Genomic DNA, 18,303 nt, shown 5'->3' with positions numbered 1-18,303 from the left:
TTCCACTCCGTTCCCATCCTCCTTTCCCGTCCCTCTTCAGGGACTCATAAGAATGGCTGTACTGGATCAGACCAAAGGTCCATCTAGCCCAGTAGCCTGTCTGCCCACAGTGGCCAGCACCAGGTGCACCAGAGGGGGTGGACCAAAGACTGTGATCAAGCGATTTGTCTCGTGCCATCCTTCTCCAGCCTCTGACAAACAGAGGCCAGGGACACCATTTCTATTCCCTGGCTAATAGTCTTTTATGGACCTAACCTCCATGAATTTATCTAGCATCTCTTTAAACTCTGTTATAGTCCTAGCCTTCACAGCCTCCTCTGGCAAGGAGTTCCACAGGGTGACTATGTGCTGTGTTAAGAAGAACGTTCTTGTATTAGTTTTAAACCTGCTCCTCTCACCAGCATCTTCTTGGTGGAAGTGCAAAAGCTTCTTAACCTTCAGATCTCAGGGGAAAGGGTTTCTACTCCTGTTATTTCCTGGTCCCAAAGACCAAGGGCAGCTTCTGTCCCCTTCTGGGCCTGAGGGACCTGAATGCTCTCATAGTAAAAGCCAAGTTCAAGATGGTAACCCTGTCCTCCATCATTCCCTCCCTAGCCATAGGAGACTGGCACGCTGCCTTTGATCTCAAAGACCCCCTATTTTCACACCTCTATCACACATGCTCACAGGCAGTTCCTCCGTTTCATGGTGGGCTGCGACCATTATCAGTTTACGGCCCTCCCCTTTGGACTTTCTACATCCCCCAGGGTTTTTACAAAGTGTATGGCAGTTGTGACTACGTTCCTGAGGAAGTGACAGGTCCAGGTTTATCCATACCTGGACGATTGGCCCATAAGAAGCTCTTTCCCGTCGCAGGTGATCAGCCATATAACTCTTATAAGGGATACCTGCCTCAAACTGGGTCTTATACTGAACGAGGCCAAATCCACTCTGGGTCCCACCTAAACCGTAGAGTTTGTGGGAGCCTTCCTGGATGCAATGAGGGCCAGGGCTTCCGTCCCCAGAAAGTGCTTCTCGACACTGAAAGAGAGCATATTATGGCTCCCTTTTTTCCCACCACAATGGCCTGTTGTGGCAGGAGGCTGCTGGGGCTCAGCGGCCTGTACTTATATGAGTGAGGTTGGCCAGGCTAAGGTTACAGTCACTTCAACTGTGGCTGGCACGGATCCACAACCCAGCTTTTCAGCACGGGGTCACGGTTGTGACGGTGCTCGCAGATGTGCTGAGTTCCCTCGACTGGTGGCTGTTGAGACGTGGAGACGGTGCTCCAGCGGATGCCGTTTCTCAGTCCTTCTCCATCCATCCAGCTCGTAATGGATGCTCCCGATACAGGTCGGGGTGCCCACCTCAGGAAGCTACAGATGCAAGGTATGTGGGGCCTAGAGGATCTCTCCCTTCATAGCTACGTCAGGGAGCTGCGAGCTAATCGTTTCACCTGTGGGGTTTTCTTTCTGCAGCTTTGAAACAAGCATATATTGATTCTGACCAACAACGTGGCTGCGGAGTTTTCCATAAACAGACAGGGTGGTACTCGCTCCTATCCCCTGTGCAAGGAGGCTATCCTCCTATGGGAGCTTTGTGTGGCTCACCATATTCACCCAGTGTCCGCTTATCTCCCCGGGACTCAGAAGGAGTTGACGGACTGCCTCAGCAGGTCCTTGCATGGGCACGAATGGTCCCTAAAGGCGGAGGTACCCCTCTCCATTTTCTGTAGGTGGGGGTTTCCCCTCCCGGATCTGTTCACCACCCTCGTCAACAGGAAGTGTCCCTGGTTCTGCTCACTAATCGGGCACAGCCCGGGCTCTCTGGGGGACGCATTGAGGATCTCCCGGTCTTGGGGCCTGCTGTACACCTTTCCCCCCTTCCCACTGATCCCCACAGCGATTCGCAGGGTCAGGAAATTCTGGGCCTTGGTGATCCTGATAGCTACGGCCTGGCCTCGTCAGCATTGGTACTTGGACCTCCTCGCACTTTCAGTGGAGCAGCCTCTGGCGCTCCCACTGTGTCCAGACCTAATCTCCCAGGAGTTTGGCAGGCTCAGGCACCCGAACCTCTGCTCCCTGCACCTCATGGCGTGGAAGCTCCGTGGCTGACAGCTAGAGAGAGACAGTGCTCAGAGCAGGTCCAAGCAGTGCTTTTGGGGAGCTGGAAGCCTTCCACCTAGTCTTCCTACCTGGTAAAGTGGAAAGTTTCATAATCTGCTCAGGTGACAAGGGGTTCCCCCCTCTGGACGCCCCTGTGCCAGCTACCTCCTGGGGCTCAGCCTTCAGGGCCTGGCTCCTTCCTCCATGCAGGTGCACCTAGTAGCCATCTCGGCTTTCCATACTGGTTTGGGGAGCAGGACCATTTTGTCAGACCCAATGGTGCACCGGTTTCTCAAGGGATTGGATAGGGATTACCCTCAGGTGCGCGAGCTCTTGCCCTCGTGGGACCTAAATCCAGTTTTCCCAAGGCTCATGGGCCTCCCCTTTGAGCTGTTGTCCACATGTTCCCTTCTGCACCTTTCCTGGAAGCTGTCCTTGGTGGCCATTACCTTGGCCAGGTGAGTGTCAGAACTCAGGACTTTAATGGTGGACCCCCTGTATAGCGTCTTTTTTAAGGATAAGGGCAGGCTGCGCTCCCACCCTGCCTTTTTGCCCAAGGTGGTTTCTTATTTGCACAGCCACCAGGATATTTTTCTCCTTGTTTTTTACCTGAAGCCCTGAAACTGCATTTTTGGGGAGAAATAAAGTATTCATTGGAACCTCCTAACCCCCACTTGTGATGTCACTTCACTAGTTCTCCCTGTACCTTAATCTTCCAGCCTAGACAGGACCTGAATTTCAAATGCAAGAAAGGTTTTTCTGGCTCTCTTTAGACACCTTATAAAAGGGACCGGGGGGGGGGGGGGGGAGGAGGGGGGCTAGCCCATTTGTTCTTTTTGAAGCTTTACATTCTTCATATTCATCATTCATGTGACAGAAAGAAACTAAAGAAGATTTTTGTTTGCACAGAGATGACATCAGTGAGCTGTGTTTCTCTCTATACCAGGAAAGCGTCTTTTTCACAAATCCATTTAGATGCAGCACTGCAGCTCTCAAAATGAATCTCATATGCTTTTATCACCCCACAGCTGGTATTTCCCTTAGGGGGATGTACTGCCTTGAACCTGAGAAATAACATAAACAAATTCCTGTTTAGAACATTTGAACAAGATTTTTAACAGCTTTTCCTCATTCTGACACCTTTCTTGAATTAACTGCTGAATTGTTCCTTATAGAGCCCTGATTGATAAAACACTCCCTATCCTATGACCCTGTAGTAGCAGCTGTTTGGCTGGGTCTATTTCTGGAAACATGGTTCCATATTACCAAGCCCACCCCGCAGGATTAGCTCAACTGCTGATGGAAGCCGTGGAATGAAGCTCAGGATTCATCTCTTTATGGCTAGTGCTTCACATTCCTCCTGCCTGTATGTAGCCTCTGCTCTCACCAGTGCTGAAAAGCAACAACTCCTCCTGCACACCTTATATGGACCCAGCAGATAAAGCCACTCACAGTGTTGTATTTAACAGGGAGCCATCAGTCCAAGTCCAATACCTTGTGGGGGATGTACTGGTGAGTCCAAGCCAGACCTCGTTTGTGTCTTTGGAATTCTTTTGAATGAAAGTCTGTAAATGACACAGACGGGGGTAAGGAGGATGAAGTGGTTAAGGTGCTAGCCAGAGATGCTGGGAGCTGGGTTTAGTTCCCCACTCCTCCTCTAGGCCTACTGACAGCAGTTCCAGGCCCCAGGCTCTATAGACAGTGGGCCCTGGGAAGGGATGTGTCACGGGGATCACTTTGAGATTGTCACCCAATGGGCTGATCATACCACTGAGCCTTTCTACCTGCCCATTGGGATACCCTGTCTCACTGTCCTTCTGGGCCAAAAGCCCTGATCTACCCTAGCCCAGGCACAGAGTTGGAGTAATGACCCCTCAGCACAGTAAAGGTGGGTCTACACAGCAGGGCATAACTCAAAATAAGCGATGGAAATTAAGCTACGTCAATTGTGTAGCTTATTTCAAAATAACTTATTTTGAAATTGGGAGCATCTACACAGCTCTTATTTAGAAATAGAGCACTCTTCCTCCGACTTCCCTTAGGGTATGTCTACACTAGCCTCCTAGTTCGAACTAGGGAGGCTAATGTAGGCATTCGAAGTTGCAAATCAAGCCCGGGATTTAAATATCTCACACTTGCTTTGCATCTTCCCAGCTGGTTGCTGGGAAATTTACAAGTCAGGACTAACTGCCCGTGTCTATACGCAGCAGGGACCCGGTAGTTCGAAATAAAGCCCTAGTTTTATAAAGCGCAGGTTCTGTGCGGGTGGTAGCCTTAACCTTCATTTCCTTGCTTTTTCGCTTGTGTGGGTGTTACTAGAGCAACCCTGACAGACACAGCACAGGGGTTTTGTGTGTTAACTCTTACTAGCAATGCTCACATCCCCAGGACACATTTTATTTACCATCTCGGCCTGATCCCGGATCACTAGCAGTCGAGAGCCCCTCCCTGAACAGTCATCACGGCTCTCGTTCCAGGGAGTTCTATTTTTAGACACCCAGTAGCACTTGTCCCGGTGCAGCAGCCAGTCTGGGGGGCAGAGCTTGCACCCTGGTCCCTCTGGAGGGGTAAATGGAAACACGTCATGGAGCTGGAAGTTCTGAACTTCATTGAACTTGTGCACAGGCTCAACATTTCCAGTAGCCCCATTGCTTGGGCTTTGTTTGAAGGCAGGTCCCATAACCAATTCGCAGCTGTGGGCCAGGAAGGAGGGTGCTGGTGTGGTTTGTGAGCTGTGAGTAACAGCACCGGCCTGTGAAGGTCAGGCTCAGCTGGAATTCTCCTTCACTCCCTCCCATCAGCTGCTGCAGGGTTCCTGTGTCCCACTGAACAGCCATTGTGGTTTGCACTCCAGGTAACATGGCCTGTGCAAAGCTAAAAGAACTTCATTTAGGTCACAAAGTCAAAGTTGGAAACGCCACGTTCATGGCTGCCCATGCGGCTGTCACTCAGCCTGACTGTGGGTTATTCCTGTGCAGGGAATGTTTGTTTGGGGACCCATCATGGACATGGGCACCAGATCAGTGTACACACAGAATAAGGCAGCAGCCATGGGAGACAAACAGTAAGTAACCGTGTAATTGAGACTGTATCCCAAGGCACACATAAATGGGGGCTGGATTATGGTTGTGCGGGTAACGGTAAATCTGCCATTTCCTCACTTTCAGGAGTTTGGCTTTGTAACCGTCCTGCACACAGTCATGCTTCAGTTTCTTAAAAAAAGTAAATTAAAATACAGAAATTCTATTATATGCAACGGGAATAACTTCCCCTTCCTAAACCAGTAGCACGGTTTAGACCTGGCTCAGCACCATGCTCACTGCTATCACTCAGGGCTGGTGGGTGACATGGAGAATCTGTTCTCATGAGGGCAGAAAGCAGAGGGTAGGTGTTCAGTGGGAGCCCAGCCAGCTCTGTCTTCCTCCCCAGTAGGAGCTTCTGCCCCATGTAGTGTCCCTGGAGGCAACAGACCACTGGGGCCATGTGCTGGCAGAGCTTGCAAGTTTTTTGCAGCCTGGGCACCAGGAATATTAGTGGTCCAGCTCCAGCAAAGTTTCAGACTGTGTCTCACTCTGGCCTCACTTGCTGCCTCTGTGTGCTCACCCCCATGCATCCCCCAACTTCACCTGCTGCCCCTGGGAGATTTAAAATGTCTCCAGATGCCCCTGCCATCTACAGCATAGCTGGGCTAAAGCAACTTCCTGCCATCTCTGGCTCCGTGCACAGCTGCCAGCATGTCCGTGTAGCTCCTGGGTGGAAAGGAAGCTTTGTCTCCACACATTGTCCCTCCCCCCGGGCACCCCTGTGGCCAATGGGAGCTAACGAGGTGGTGCCTGTGGGGAAAAGCACACGGAGGCCTCCCGGACTCCCCCTGCCTAGGAGCTGCTGCCAGAGGGCAATGCCCCCAGGTAAGCGCTGCACTCCTGCACCTCCTACCCCATCACAGACCCTGTAATCCTAACCCCCTTCTGCCCCCCCTCCCCCGCCCCGCTCCTTTGCCCAGCCCAGAGCCTGCATCCAGCATCTAAACTCCCTCGCAGAACCTTAGGCACATGTTGGGGGTGGGGACTTTGAGTGGGGGAGGGGTGCAGGGATTCTGGACCCCACCAAAATTTCTACAAACTTGCTGCCCCTGTGTGCTGAGTGAGGGAGAACATGGCCCAGAACTCACCTCCTTCCCCACCTCTATGGGTAGCCCCCAGTGCAGAGTGAGCTGTGGATAAATCCCTGTAATATTATACTTTGTATTAAGATCTTGTCCTTTTAGATCTATCTTTGTTAAGTGTTCTTATAGACTCTCTGTAACATTTCTCCTATAGCTTTGTATTAAGATATATAGATCTTGTAAGATAAAAATGTCTTTTGAGATCTCTCCCCTTTTCTTGATTGCCCTGTTGAAATGAATGAGGTGTGAATGGAGACTGAAAGGGGAGCACCTCCAGCAGCAGTTGCCAGGGTGGTGAAGGTCTGGGAGCCAGATCCAAGACAATACCTGTGAAGTGAACTCATTAAGAAGACTGGACATACAGACACCTTGGGAGTAAAGCAAGTGCCTGCCCTTGGAAGAACTCTCTTTGAAGCAGTATTAGGAAAGGCGAGGTGATTACTAATTGGCTGCAAGAGAGGGATAAATAGGAGGCATCTTGCAGAGGGACCCCGGGTTTTCATCTTGTCTACATGGGAGCATCAATCCAGATCTGCAGAAGCCTGGCTCCATTCCCTCCCTCCCTCCCTCTCCATCTAACTCACCTGGCCAGTGCAGTTAGGGGGAGCAACTATTGGTAACAACAAGATGGAGTGTGCTTGTGTACGTGTGTGTATGAGTGAGTGAGAGAGAGAGAGAAAGAGAGAGAGAGAGAGACTGCATGAGTGTAATGTGTCATATGCATATGATAAGTATTGATTGATCTATGTATGTTCAATAAATGTGGCATGTTGCCTTATCCCCCTGAAAAAGATCTTTTAAGCACAGCATAGCTGCCATACCAGGGTAAGCCCAGCATTTCTGACTGTTCATGCTGTTACGGTGTCGTGCTGCAGAGTCTTCCTGAGCATCAGAAGCCAGAGGGGAAATGGTGACTCTTCAGAGTCCACATCTCAGCAAATCCTGCATGGCATTTCCTGGCTCAAAGAAAGCCTGTTTCATCAGCCCGACGGTTCCCCTCATCCCGTATTCCCAAGGCCTGGTTTGAATAATGGAAGTGTAAAAGCTTCTCAAAGGTACCACAGGACCTGTTTACAATGGGAGAAGCAGGGAAACTAAACAGGAGTTGCTGCCAGCTGCCCTAAGTATTTTGTAGCAATAGGGTATTTATTGGGTAACTCTCACACCTTCCTGTGTAGCGTCACTGAGACCATTTAGAGATTCATGAGTCTGCTCTACAGACTCAGCTAAGGCCTTGTGGCTTTTAGCTCATGCAGTAGAATCTCATATGTCTAATTTCAGAAGTCCCAGGTTTGATCCCACCCACCAATCTCGTTTTATTGCAGTAGTTTGTGTCATTACCCCAAGAGACCAGTAGGTGGTGCTGCAGTGCAAGGCGCAGCTGAGAGAAGGAGGTGAGGTACCTGCTGAGTTGCTGGGAGATGATTCACACACAAATTGTTTCAGGCGGGACTGGAAATCTGTCAGGCCGGGGCTGCGGTTGCATTGAGGGATGAGTCTCTCCCTGGTACTGTTGTTCTCCAGGCAATTCAGACACCCTCTGGGCTGAAAAACTTCAGAACAGCATGAGCATGAATGGCAGCTACTGCTCTGGGATCAGCCGCCCATGACATACTGCAACTTTCACATTCAGAACTGGGCCAGGGAGATAGAACATGAGAGAAGATGAGAGACTATTGCATTTATTGCACAGCGCTCGGTGTCTCCCACTCTGCCCTGCACACTGATTGCAGTGAAGCTCTAGGAGAGGGCTCACATGGGGTTTGTGTATCAAGCTCCAACTTTGTCCTGTAAATGTCCTATTGATCCTGTTTTGGTGCTAGTGACGTGTCTGGGATTTTATTCACAAGAGCGTTGGAATCAGAAATGCAGGAGATGGGGAAATTTCGAGGTGTTGCATTTGGCACAAATTAATTTGGAGGTGCTTACCCCAAATGCCCCTCAGAATCACAGATGCCACCTGGACGAGGAACCAAGCTGCTCCCAGCCGCAGAGCGAGCCGATGCCAGCAGGGGCACGGAGGATGATCTGTAAGAGGCAGAGTCTGGTGAAAGATCTTCAGCACATAGAGCAAGCAATAATGGATGTGCATGTGCATCACCCATCAATGGATATTTATATTCCTCCTGACATACCAGGAATAGTTTAAAGCCTGTAAGTTAAGAGCTACATCATGCTGAGGGCACCCTGGTGATGAAAGAGAAAAATACTGCCAAAGTGAAGAAAATACTAACAAATTCCTACTGTCAATTATGTCACAACATGGTTCTAGTCCTCTTAGAGTGGTGTGTATCTGACCACGTTACATATCAAAGCTTTGCTTCAATCCCTTTTAAGTGCAGTTTGCTGCAGCCTTTTCATGATGATCTAACAATCCCTTAGGGTATGTCTACACTACAAAGTTAATTCGAACTAACAGACGTTAGTTCGAATTAACTTCGATAGGCGCTACTCTAGCAAACCGCTAGTTCGAACTTAATTCGAAGTAGCGGAGCGCTTAATTCGAACTAGGTAAACCTCATTCCACGAGGACTAACGCCTAGTTCGAATTAGCTAGTTCGAATTAAGGGCTGTGTAGCCACTTAATTGGAACTAGTGGGAGGTTAGCCCTCCCCAGGTTTCACTGGTGGCCACTCTGGGCACCACCAGGGAAACTCTTCTGCCCCCCCTCCCGGCCCCGGACCCCTTAAAGGGGCACGGGCTGGCTACGGTGTCCATGCCAGGTGCAAGCCTGCCAGCACCCAGCCAGCAGACCCTGCACCTGGCACGGCTCGAGCCACCCACCCGCTGCCACCAGCCCTCCGCCTCTTCCCGGGACCAGGCTGACGGCTCCCAGGAGCCTGCCCAGGTCTGCATGAGGCGGGCACCCGCCTGGTCTAGTGCAGACATCGTGGACCTCATCCACGACCTCCGCACTAGGCACAGGAAAGTGGCCGTCTAGGGCAGGCTAGCTGCCAGTCTGGCCACCCAGGAGCAGGTGTGCATGAAAATCAAGAGGGTCCACTGAGACCCCCGACCCTGAGCCCTGAGCTTAGAATGGCCGAACTGGGACAGACCAAAGGTCCATCTAGCCCAGTAGCCTGTCTGCCGACAGCGGTCAACCCTAGGGACCCTGGAGGGGATGGACTGAAGACAGTGACCAAGCCATTTGTCTCGTGCCATCCCTCTCCAGCCTGCCACAAACTTTGGGCAGGGACACCACTCCTACATCCTGGCTAATAGCACTCCATGGACCCAACCACCATTACTTGATCTCACTTCCTTTAAACTCTGTTCTAGTTGTAGCCTTCACAGCCTCCTGCAGCAAGGAGTTCCACAGGTTGACTCTTTGCTTTGTGAAGAACAACTTTCTGTTATTAGTTTGAAGCCTGCTACCCATTCTTTTCCTTTGGTGTCCTCTAGTCCTTCTATTATGGGCACTAATGAAGAACTTTTCTGTATGCACCCTCTCCATCCCACTCATGCTTTTATAGACCTCTATCATATCCCCCCTCCGTCTCCTCTTTTCTACGCTGAAAAGTTCCAGTCTCTTTAGCCTCTCTTCATATGGGACCTGTTCCAAACCCCTCATCATTGTTGTTGCCCTCCCCTCTCCCACCCTCTCTCTTCCCCTCTCCCACCCTCTCTCTTCCCCTCTCCCACCTCCTTTTCCCAGTCTCCCCCAGTTTTGTTCAATAAAGAGAGATTCTATTTTTGAACACAATTGTCCTTTATTTTGTACATAAGGAAGGGGGCTAGAGAGGGGTAAGTGGAAGGAGGTGAGGGAGGAATGGGGTACGAGCCCCCGATGGGGAGGACTGGGCTGGCTCTGCAGGCTTCTGGGGGTGGAACCTCTCCTGCAGCCCCCCAATTGTCCCCTTTCCCCAGATGGCAGCCTGCGGCAAGTGCAGCCGGTCTGATGGCCAAGTGCTGTGATGTGCCCAGTGTGGGTACTCTGGGCAATCCAAGCCAGGACTGCTTTGCAAGTGGGGCACCCCTGAGAACTGTCTGTCGGGGTGGGGGTCGGGTCCCTTTAAGCACAGCCCTCGGCTACCCTGAGACAGCAGCTCCACGCTCTAAGTCCTCATCTGATGCCCTGCCGGCACTGCTTCCGGCCATCCTTAAGCCCTGTTCAGGGTCCACTTAATGTGGACATGCTAGTTCGAATTAACGAAACTCTAATTCGAACTAGTTTTTTAGTCTGGATGCGTTAGTTCGAATTAGCTTAGTTCGAATTAACTAATTCGAACTAAGTTAGTTCGAATTAGCGCAGTAGTGTAGACATACCCTTAGTGACTGGAATGCCCAGCCTTTTGCTATTCTAAATTGCCTGCTTCTCTCATTACAAATCCATGCTGGCTGTTATCTATCAGCTTATCATCTTCCAGATATTTGCAGATGAATTCCTTAATTATTTGCTTCATTATCATTCCTGGCACAGAAGTTAAGCTGACTCGTTTGTAGTTTCCTGGCTTGTTCTTATTTCCCTTCTTATAGATGGGCATTATATTGCCCTTTTCCAGTCTTCTGGAATCTCTCTCAACTTCCATGACTTTTCAATGATGGTAGCTAAAGGCTCAGATACCCTCTCTATCAGCTCGAGTATTCTAGGATGCATTTCATCAAGCCCTGGTGACTTGAAGACGCCTAACTTTTCTAACTAACCTTTAACTTGTTCTTTTCCTATTTTAACTTCTAAACCTACCCCATTTCCTCTAGCATTTACTGTGTTAGGCATCCCATCCCCATCAATCTTCTTGGTGAAAACCGAAACAAAGATGTTGTTAAGCACTTCTGCCATTTCCAAGTTTCCTGTTGTTGTAATTGTGTGACAATATACCTAGCACCTTGGATGGGATTACTCTGGGGGTGGCTAACCCAAGAGATGCTGCTATTTTTAGTACAGTAGCTCATATGGGCTACCGTAGATATATCTCCCCCAACTGAGCTCACTTCTTTAGCCCCGGTGTAGACGTATGGCAAAATTCTGCCACACCCCATTAGCTCCAGGTCTTGTCTGGCAACTTGAAACAAGTTGGAGCCCACTTATATACTCCCAGACACCCAGAACTGCCATCATAGGATATGCAAAATCAGGCCCTTTCAACCTCAGCTTCTGCTGCGTATTGCCTCCTGGCCCAAGGAGGCAATAGGGACCTGTTTGTATTGCACTGTGAAAAGTTTCATTCCAGGACGTGACCATGAGGCATTTACTGGTGTCTGATTTTATAACTCTGAGGTCGGAGGGATGCTTCTGTAGGAGAACTGAACCAGAAGACCCAAATATAGAAAGGAGAAAAGGCTCTGAAGAGCTGTATATTACAGCACTCACAGGGGAGAAGATAACCAGCTCAGCTCTAGATGGAGTTTGAGCACAGTTCTTGCTCCTGTATAGATACAGTAAATCCAGAGTGACTGACATAATTCATTTGGGCCGTGTCCAGACTCAGGGGTTTTTTCGGGAAAAGTAGCCTTTTCCCGAAAAAACTTCCCTGCGTCCAGACTCAAGCCGCATTCTTTCGAAATTATTTCGAAAGAACGCGGCTTTTCTTTCGATGGCGGTGAACCTCGTTTCACGAGGAAGAACGCCTTCCTTCGAAAGTTCCTCTTTCGAAGGAAGGCGTTCTTCAATGTAAAGAGGCCGTCTTCGAAAGAGAGCATCCAGACTCGCTGGGTGCTCTCTTTCGAAAAAGCGGATTTTTCTTTCGAAAGATCCGCCTGCAGTCTAGACGCGATCTTTCGAAAGATGCTCTTTCGAAAGATGCTTTCGAAAGAGCATCTTTCAAAAGAAGCCTGCAGTCTAGACATAGCCTCTAGTGACATTCTTCAGCTTTGAAGCCTATGACCAACCTCCTTTCCAGATCAGGAGTATATTAAACACCAGCCTAGCACTGAACCTTGTGCCAGCCTCCTGCTAAGTTATTGTTACAATGAAACTGACCACTAAGTCCTACTACTTCTTTCCTGTCTCCTGCAAGTCTCAATTCCCAGCTTGTAGTTTCTGAATACCAGCGGCTTGTCTACACAGGGAAATTGACCAGATGGTTTTTCCCAAATAGCTCTCTATATGCTCTATTCCAATTAAAATCACTTTATTCCAGAATAAGCAGTGCCCTTTCAAAGCAGAGTAATTATTTCTGAAAAAAATCACTTTTAAAATCACTGTCCTGGTCAATGTATCTATATATACGAGTCCTTATTTTCCTTAATAACTTCTTGTGAGGGACTTTATCAAAAGCTCTTTGAAAGTCAGGAGACTGGTGCAGTCGTGTGAGAACAAGTGTATCTGTATTATGAGCACTTGGAATTACACTGGCATATTGTGACTCCAAAATCTAATGTTTGCTTCCTTTTTTGTTTACACATGGGTGCTATAGTGCCCCATTAATTTGATCAACTCTACCACCTGTTATGTCCGGGGTTCTGCCTCCATTCCAGTTCACCGGCTTGTTGCTTTGATACTTCTCGCGTTTGTGGACAGACTTTTACAAGTTTCACTTTTAACCATCGGCCTGTTTTTATTTAAATCTTTTGATGCCCGTTTGTATCATTTACATTTTTGATCTTATCCTGCACAGCCTCCCAAGTAGCATCCCTGTATGTCCTGTCTTTTATTGGATCTTGCACCCCTGATATTACTAACATCCCCAATGGACAGATGTCTCACCTTAGAGAAGGCTCCTCCACACTCGTTAGCATTCCCCCAGCTCCTACCGTAAATAATCTTCCCAACTCCTACTTACTGCATATGCCAAAAGTCTGCTCCCACTCTAGTTAAGGCAGAGTCCAGCCTTTCTGTGCAATCTCTCTTCCACCAGATAGCCCCACCCTCACTTTGTCACTTCTAGCCAACGCCCCCTGCAGTTCTCTGTGCCGTCACTGGCATGTCACATTGGCACATCCAGAATTCCCATTCACAAGTGATATTTCCCCTTGGCCCCTCCCTGCAAAGTACCATGTAAAGGCAGAGTCGGGAATGGACTCCCAGAGAGACAGTGAGTCACTTACCTTGGGTCTCAGGTTGACGTGAGCGGTCTGCTGTTCTCACCTTTGGGCGAAGGTGTAATGACGTATAACCCTCTTCATCCTCCATTAGCCAGGCTTTTCCTGGCTGTGAATCCTTTTCAGCAGGTACTCAGAGGAGGGAACAGAACAGCTAGTGACTGACCGCCAGGCTCTGCAGCTCAGGGCTCACCTCCCAAAGCAGCACAGACCCTCCCCATGAGAAACCACAGGAAGTGCAGGCTCTGAACTCAAGTGACACCCAACTCTTCCGCCTTCCCCACACACGTCTGAGCCCATCACTAGACCCTACTAGCTTCTCTGCTGACAGTGCTTAAACTAGGTTAGAAAATAAAATAAATAGTACAAGCTAATGCTTGCTGAGAAGAGAGGAGAAGAGTTATGGGGACGAGGGTAAATGGGGTTGGGTGGTAGAGAAAAAAAAGAGAACGGGGGGGAGGCATGGGACACAGGTAAGGGAGAAGAGGTGGGGTGTAGAGGAGAGGGAAAATGGGAGGGAGGGACGAGGGTGAATGGCAGGGGGTTGGGGGAGAATAAGGCTGGAGCATCTATCACCTCCATGTTCTCCCCTCTCACGGGTTTGTCAGGATCTGGAGGGAGCTGTTCCCTCAGAGGAGAGAAGTTCCCTCTCCCTACCCACTGTGTGCACCAAGGTTGGAGGGTTTCTCCCTCCTTTTCTGTGAGCCAGCGACCAGGGGGCCTTTCCCCTCTGGGGTGCCTGAGCTGCTCTTCATAACCTCCTATGTTTGACTGGGTCCTGGGGCGCCTCTGCTACTCCAACAGGGATCTGACCCTCCCATGGGAACTAGGTTCTGGGGCCCTGTCTGTCTGGTGGTGTCTTTGCCTTTCTCCCCACCCTTCTTGGATCTGGGGAAACTTCTTTTGTCTGCAGGGTCTGAGCTTTTCCTCCTATTCCCATATGGGTCGGGGTCTGTCCCTACAGGGGAGGCTGAGGAAAGACTCGGTGGCTGATGGGTTTGTTGGGCTGTGAAATTGTCTCTCATAGGCGGGAGAGCTGAGGCCCTGTGGCTGGGCACACTTAGGATCAGGCAGGTCAGAGCCCTGGTGGAAGGGCTGTAGGGAATGAGCCGGACCTGGGTTTCCATAGGGAGATGGTTAGTCATGGCACTGAGGGATTTTCCTACATTTGGTTTCTGTGGCAGCAAAGAGCTTTTGTTCCATCTGGCATCATCTGCCCTCAGGTTTACTCATGGGCATCAGAGAGGCCCATGGACACAGGTTGGTCTGGCAGGCCTGTCTAGCACTGCGGGCGCTGGAGATGAAGAGAGAGGAAAGGGAGGAGTGTTAGAGGCAAAACAGCCTGCAGTACTGCCCATGGCTGAGTGGGTTGGGTTACCTCACCACCCCAGCTGTATCCAATCTAATCGGTGGGACCATCTCCCCTGGCATCACTCCACGTACACACACTGCTCAGTGCCTGGCTCCTAAGGCTGAGGGAGTCTCAGGGGAGGTGTCAGGGTTAAATCTCTCTAAGCCTGGGGGGAAAGGACCCCAGGGCTCTGCCATCAGAGCGGAGGTTGCAGCAGAAGGAAGGGGGCAGACTCCAGCCGGGGGCATTGAGGCTCAAGAGTATAAAGCAGGCAGCAGGGAGCGAGGAACTGCTGGGATCTCCCTGGCACTAACAGGGAGAGGGTCTGGCTGCTGGAGAGGGGAGGATCGTAGAGCTTGTTCTTTCCTTTACTATAGCTATTAATAACAGAGAGAACTGATGTGGAAGGAGGAGCTAGAAAAACGGGGTTCAGTGGGGGGACAGACTGGCAGTCAGGTATGGGGGTCTGCAAGAGTGGGGTTCTGTGTGTGGGACACAGACTGGCAGTTAATCAGAGATATGGGGAGGGGCTGTAAAAGGGGAGTCTGGAGACGGACTGGCAGTTAGTGGGGAACGTGGGGGAGGGGCTGGCAGAGGGGGGCTCTGTCCATGGGGCACAAACGGGCAGTGGGGGAGGGGTTGGCAGAGGGGAGCTCTGTCCATGGGGCACAAATGGGCAGTGGGGGAGGGGCTGGCAGAGGGGGGCTCTGTCCATGGGGCACAAGCGGGCAGTGGGGGAGGGGCTGGCAGAGGGGGGCTCTGTCCGTGGGGCACAGACTGGCAGTGGGTCGGCCGTGGGGCAGAGGGAGGTTCCTGTGAAGCAGTGGGGGGTGGAAATGTATCTGGGGGAGGTAACTGCCATCAGTGCAGAGCAGCCTCTGCCAGCCGGGCACATGGGGGGGGGGGGAGTTCTGGGAGGTGCCAGGGTCTCTCTGGGCAGGCAGGGGGCTGCAGTGGGGGTAGGGGGAGACGTTGGGGGCAGAGGCAGGAAGGGGGGACGGGGACCAGGGCCGTGGGGAGTCTGTTGTTTGTCAGGGATATCACTGGGGCCGTGGAGGAGAGTTAGGCAGGGCTGGGGTAGTTGATAAGGTGGGGGCAGGGACAGGCTAGCAGGGGGTGGGAGGTGCTGTGTGGAGGACAGTGTTGGGAAGTGAGGGGTTTAGTAGTGAAGGGTGGGTGTAATGGCCGTCAGGAATATAGAGATGGAAGGTTCTAGAAAAACTACATTTTCTTGGGGGCAGAGCCTGGCAGTTAATTAGGGATAGTGCAGGTGGGGGGAGGTTCTGCAGGGGCTAGTGCAGTTACAGGAAATGGTGGTGGGATGGGCGTGGGTTAGAAAATGGAAGAGCCAAATAGTGAGTCAAGTATGTCACAAGGGGTGGGGAAAAGCTCCAGGCTCTTAGTTTTGGGGAGTCAGTCAGGGGTGCGTGTAGAGATGGAAGGTTCTGGAAGAGCAAGAGTCAGCATAAGAATGGGAAAGAGAAGGAGGCGCATGCAGGGCAGGACTGGCCGGCTCTGCAGAGTCAGGAGAGTTACTAAGGAGGTAGAAGTGTGAACGGAAATAGGACTCTGACAATGCACAGACAATAGGCAGACAGATGGTTAGCAGAGCTGGTTGAAACTTGTTAATTTGAGGTTTTGATGAGACTTTTTGTTGAAAAACGTTCGGTATACCTCAGTTTTGCATTTTTGGTTACAAGCCAGACTATTTTGGTGATTTGGTTGCCAGAAATTGAAAATTATTTCATTTTCAACAAAAACCCTGAAAATTTGCTTTTGTATAAGTTTTATACACCTGTTAGAAAAGAGTGTAGCTCATGCGGAAGAAGCCCTTTCTTTCGACGTCGTACTGTAAATCTTCTTGAGCGAGCGTGGGTGGGTAGTATGGACGCGTTGCAGGTTCTTGCACAATAACCCACCAGTGTAGACATACACATGGGCTGTGTCTAGACTGGCAAGTTTTTCCGCAAAATCAGATGATTTTGCGGAAAAACTTGCCAGCTGTCTACACTGGCCGCTTGAATTTCCGGAAAAGAACTGACGATCTCATGTAAAATCATCAGTGCTTTTCCAGAAAATCTACGCTGCTCCCGTTCGGGCAAAAGTCTTTTTACGAAAAGACTTTTATGCAAAAGGGCCAGTGTAGACAGCATAGTACTGTTTTCCGCAAAAAAGCCCCAATCGTGAAAAGTGCTTTTGCGGAAAAGCATCCTGCCAATCTAGACGCGCTTTTTCCGAAAATGCTTTTAACAGAAACCTTTTCTGTTAAAAGCATTTCTGGAAAATCATGCCAGTGTAGACGTAGCCATGGAGTGTTTACATCACATCTTCCTAGATGACCATGGTGGCTCTATACAGAAAACATTCTCCTGCTTGGAGCACTGCAGAGCTCCTGGATCAGTATTCAGGGAGAGGAGGCTGTGTCGTTCCAATTGCACACAAGCCATAGGAATTTTGATTCCTATGGGCAGATTTTATGCAGTTTCATGGAAAAGCGCTATGGATGGGACATCCTGCAGTGCCGAGCTAAGGTGAAACAACCATTACTGGTTTTCATCTTCAAAGTGTTGCCTCAAAGCTTTTCTGATTCCTAGTACTCCAGGTCGTACCGCCTAATAGCCTGTGGATCTGACTGTTCAAAATCAGTAGCCAGGCTGTCATTGCCTTCATAAATTCAATATTAACTCGACTGCCATTCGTGATGTGCTCAGTGCAGCTAGCAGAGCAGTGGAGAGCACTGAAGGATCCACTCCTGTGGTTAAAGATGATGGGTGTGCAGAAAACAAAGAATGTTGAAAAATGCTGCGAACTGAAGAAGGAAACCCATGAAATGCTGGGATAGAAAGCAATGCATCAGGGGACAGTGAATATGGACTCATGAACTGGATTGCTGCCTCCAGGGCATTGCTGCCAGTACTGATTGACCACCCATGTGTGTAGACGCCGGGGCTGACAGGGAGACAGTATGAACGCACAACAATGATTTTCTTTGAACACTTTTTGACTGTCAAAATTTGTTGAAAAAATTCTGTCAGCCCTGAGACCATTCTCTCATCCCATAACTTCCATGTGAGTGGGTTTTACAATCCATTTACTTAAACTTAGCTCTGCAAAACATTCTGTGGTTTACTTTTCAACAAAAGGACATGCAAGGTGCAAGCAATAAAACTTACACTTCAAAGTGCAGTGGCGGGTCACTCTCAGCAGCCGAGCTATCTTTTTACAAAGCATCTTCACGCCGGTCAGTTTAATGGAATAGACTTGTTTATTAACTACTCCCAAAAGCACTTGTTAACCACTAATGTTGAACATTTCTTTGCTGCCTGACTCTGCTAGCAACACTTGCAAGCTGTTCAGCACAGCCTCTCATAATGTTTCATAGAATCACAGAGCGGAAGAGACCTCAGGAGGTCACGGAGCTTAGTTTTGTTTAGAATTGCCCAGGTTCTTCCTGCGAGAAACCCTTATGGTGGTGTTCGATTTGGTTTTCAAACTGTAGGCATGCCTTTCTGAGGTGTCAGACAGGCCTGAAGGCCTGACTGGTTAACAATGCAGAGTCTTTTACTTTACTTCATGCTGCTTCCACTGGGTGGGAAGAATGAGACGGAATTAGGAGAAAATACAGTACCTATATGTAACAGACAGTATGAGAGCACGCAATCCTATCCATAAAACTGAAGACCCATTTCTTGAGCTTGATTGTATAAGAGGTCTTAGAAAAT

The 18,303-nt window shown here is 49.8% G+C and overlaps 1 protein-coding gene across 1 annotated transcript; it reads right to left on the bottom strand.

The window, feature by feature from the left end:
- Positions 1-2,896: 2,896 nt before the first annotated feature.
- Positions 2,897-15,061, bottom strand: LOC102450220 (killer cell lectin-like receptor subfamily B member 1B allele C). The gene is made up of 6 exons (XM_075913470.2): positions 13,237-15,061; positions 8,179-8,277; positions 7,653-7,802; positions 4,489-4,643; positions 3,537-3,649; positions 2,897-3,148 (listed from the first exon to the last, which is right to left on the bottom strand). Exons 1-6 carry the CDS (start codon positions 13,319-13,321, stop codon positions 3,022-3,024), a joined length of 729 nt encoding a protein of 242 aa, XP_075769585.2. The 5' UTR covers positions 13,322-15,061; the 3' UTR covers positions 2,897-3,021.
- Between the last annotated feature and the right edge of the window lie 3,242 nt (positions 15,062-18,303).

Source organism: Pelodiscus sinensis, chromosome 19 (genome assembly GCF_052426305.1).
Source record: "Pelodiscus sinensis isolate ZL-2025 chromosome 19, ASM5242630v1, whole genome shotgun sequence".
NCBI lineage: Eukaryota > Metazoa > Chordata > Testudines > Trionychidae > Pelodiscus > Pelodiscus sinensis.
This window is presented reverse-complemented; position numbering and strand designations above follow the sequence as displayed.

Bases quoted from the DNA above. Each gene is read 5' to 3' on its own strand.
- LOC102450220 (XM_075913470.2), bottom strand. From the start codon at position 13,321: ATGGAGGATGAAGAGGGTTATACGTCATTACACCTTCGCCCAAAGGTG. The intron at 7,803-8,178 runs GTAAGCACCTCC...GCTGTTCTGAAG, and splicing joins GATTCTGAGGGGCATTTGGG to TTTTTCAGCCCAGAGGGTGT. The intron at 3,149-3,536 runs GTGAGTGGCTTT...GTTATTTCTCAG, and splicing joins TCCCTGTTAAATACAACACT to GTTCAAGGCAGTACATCCCC.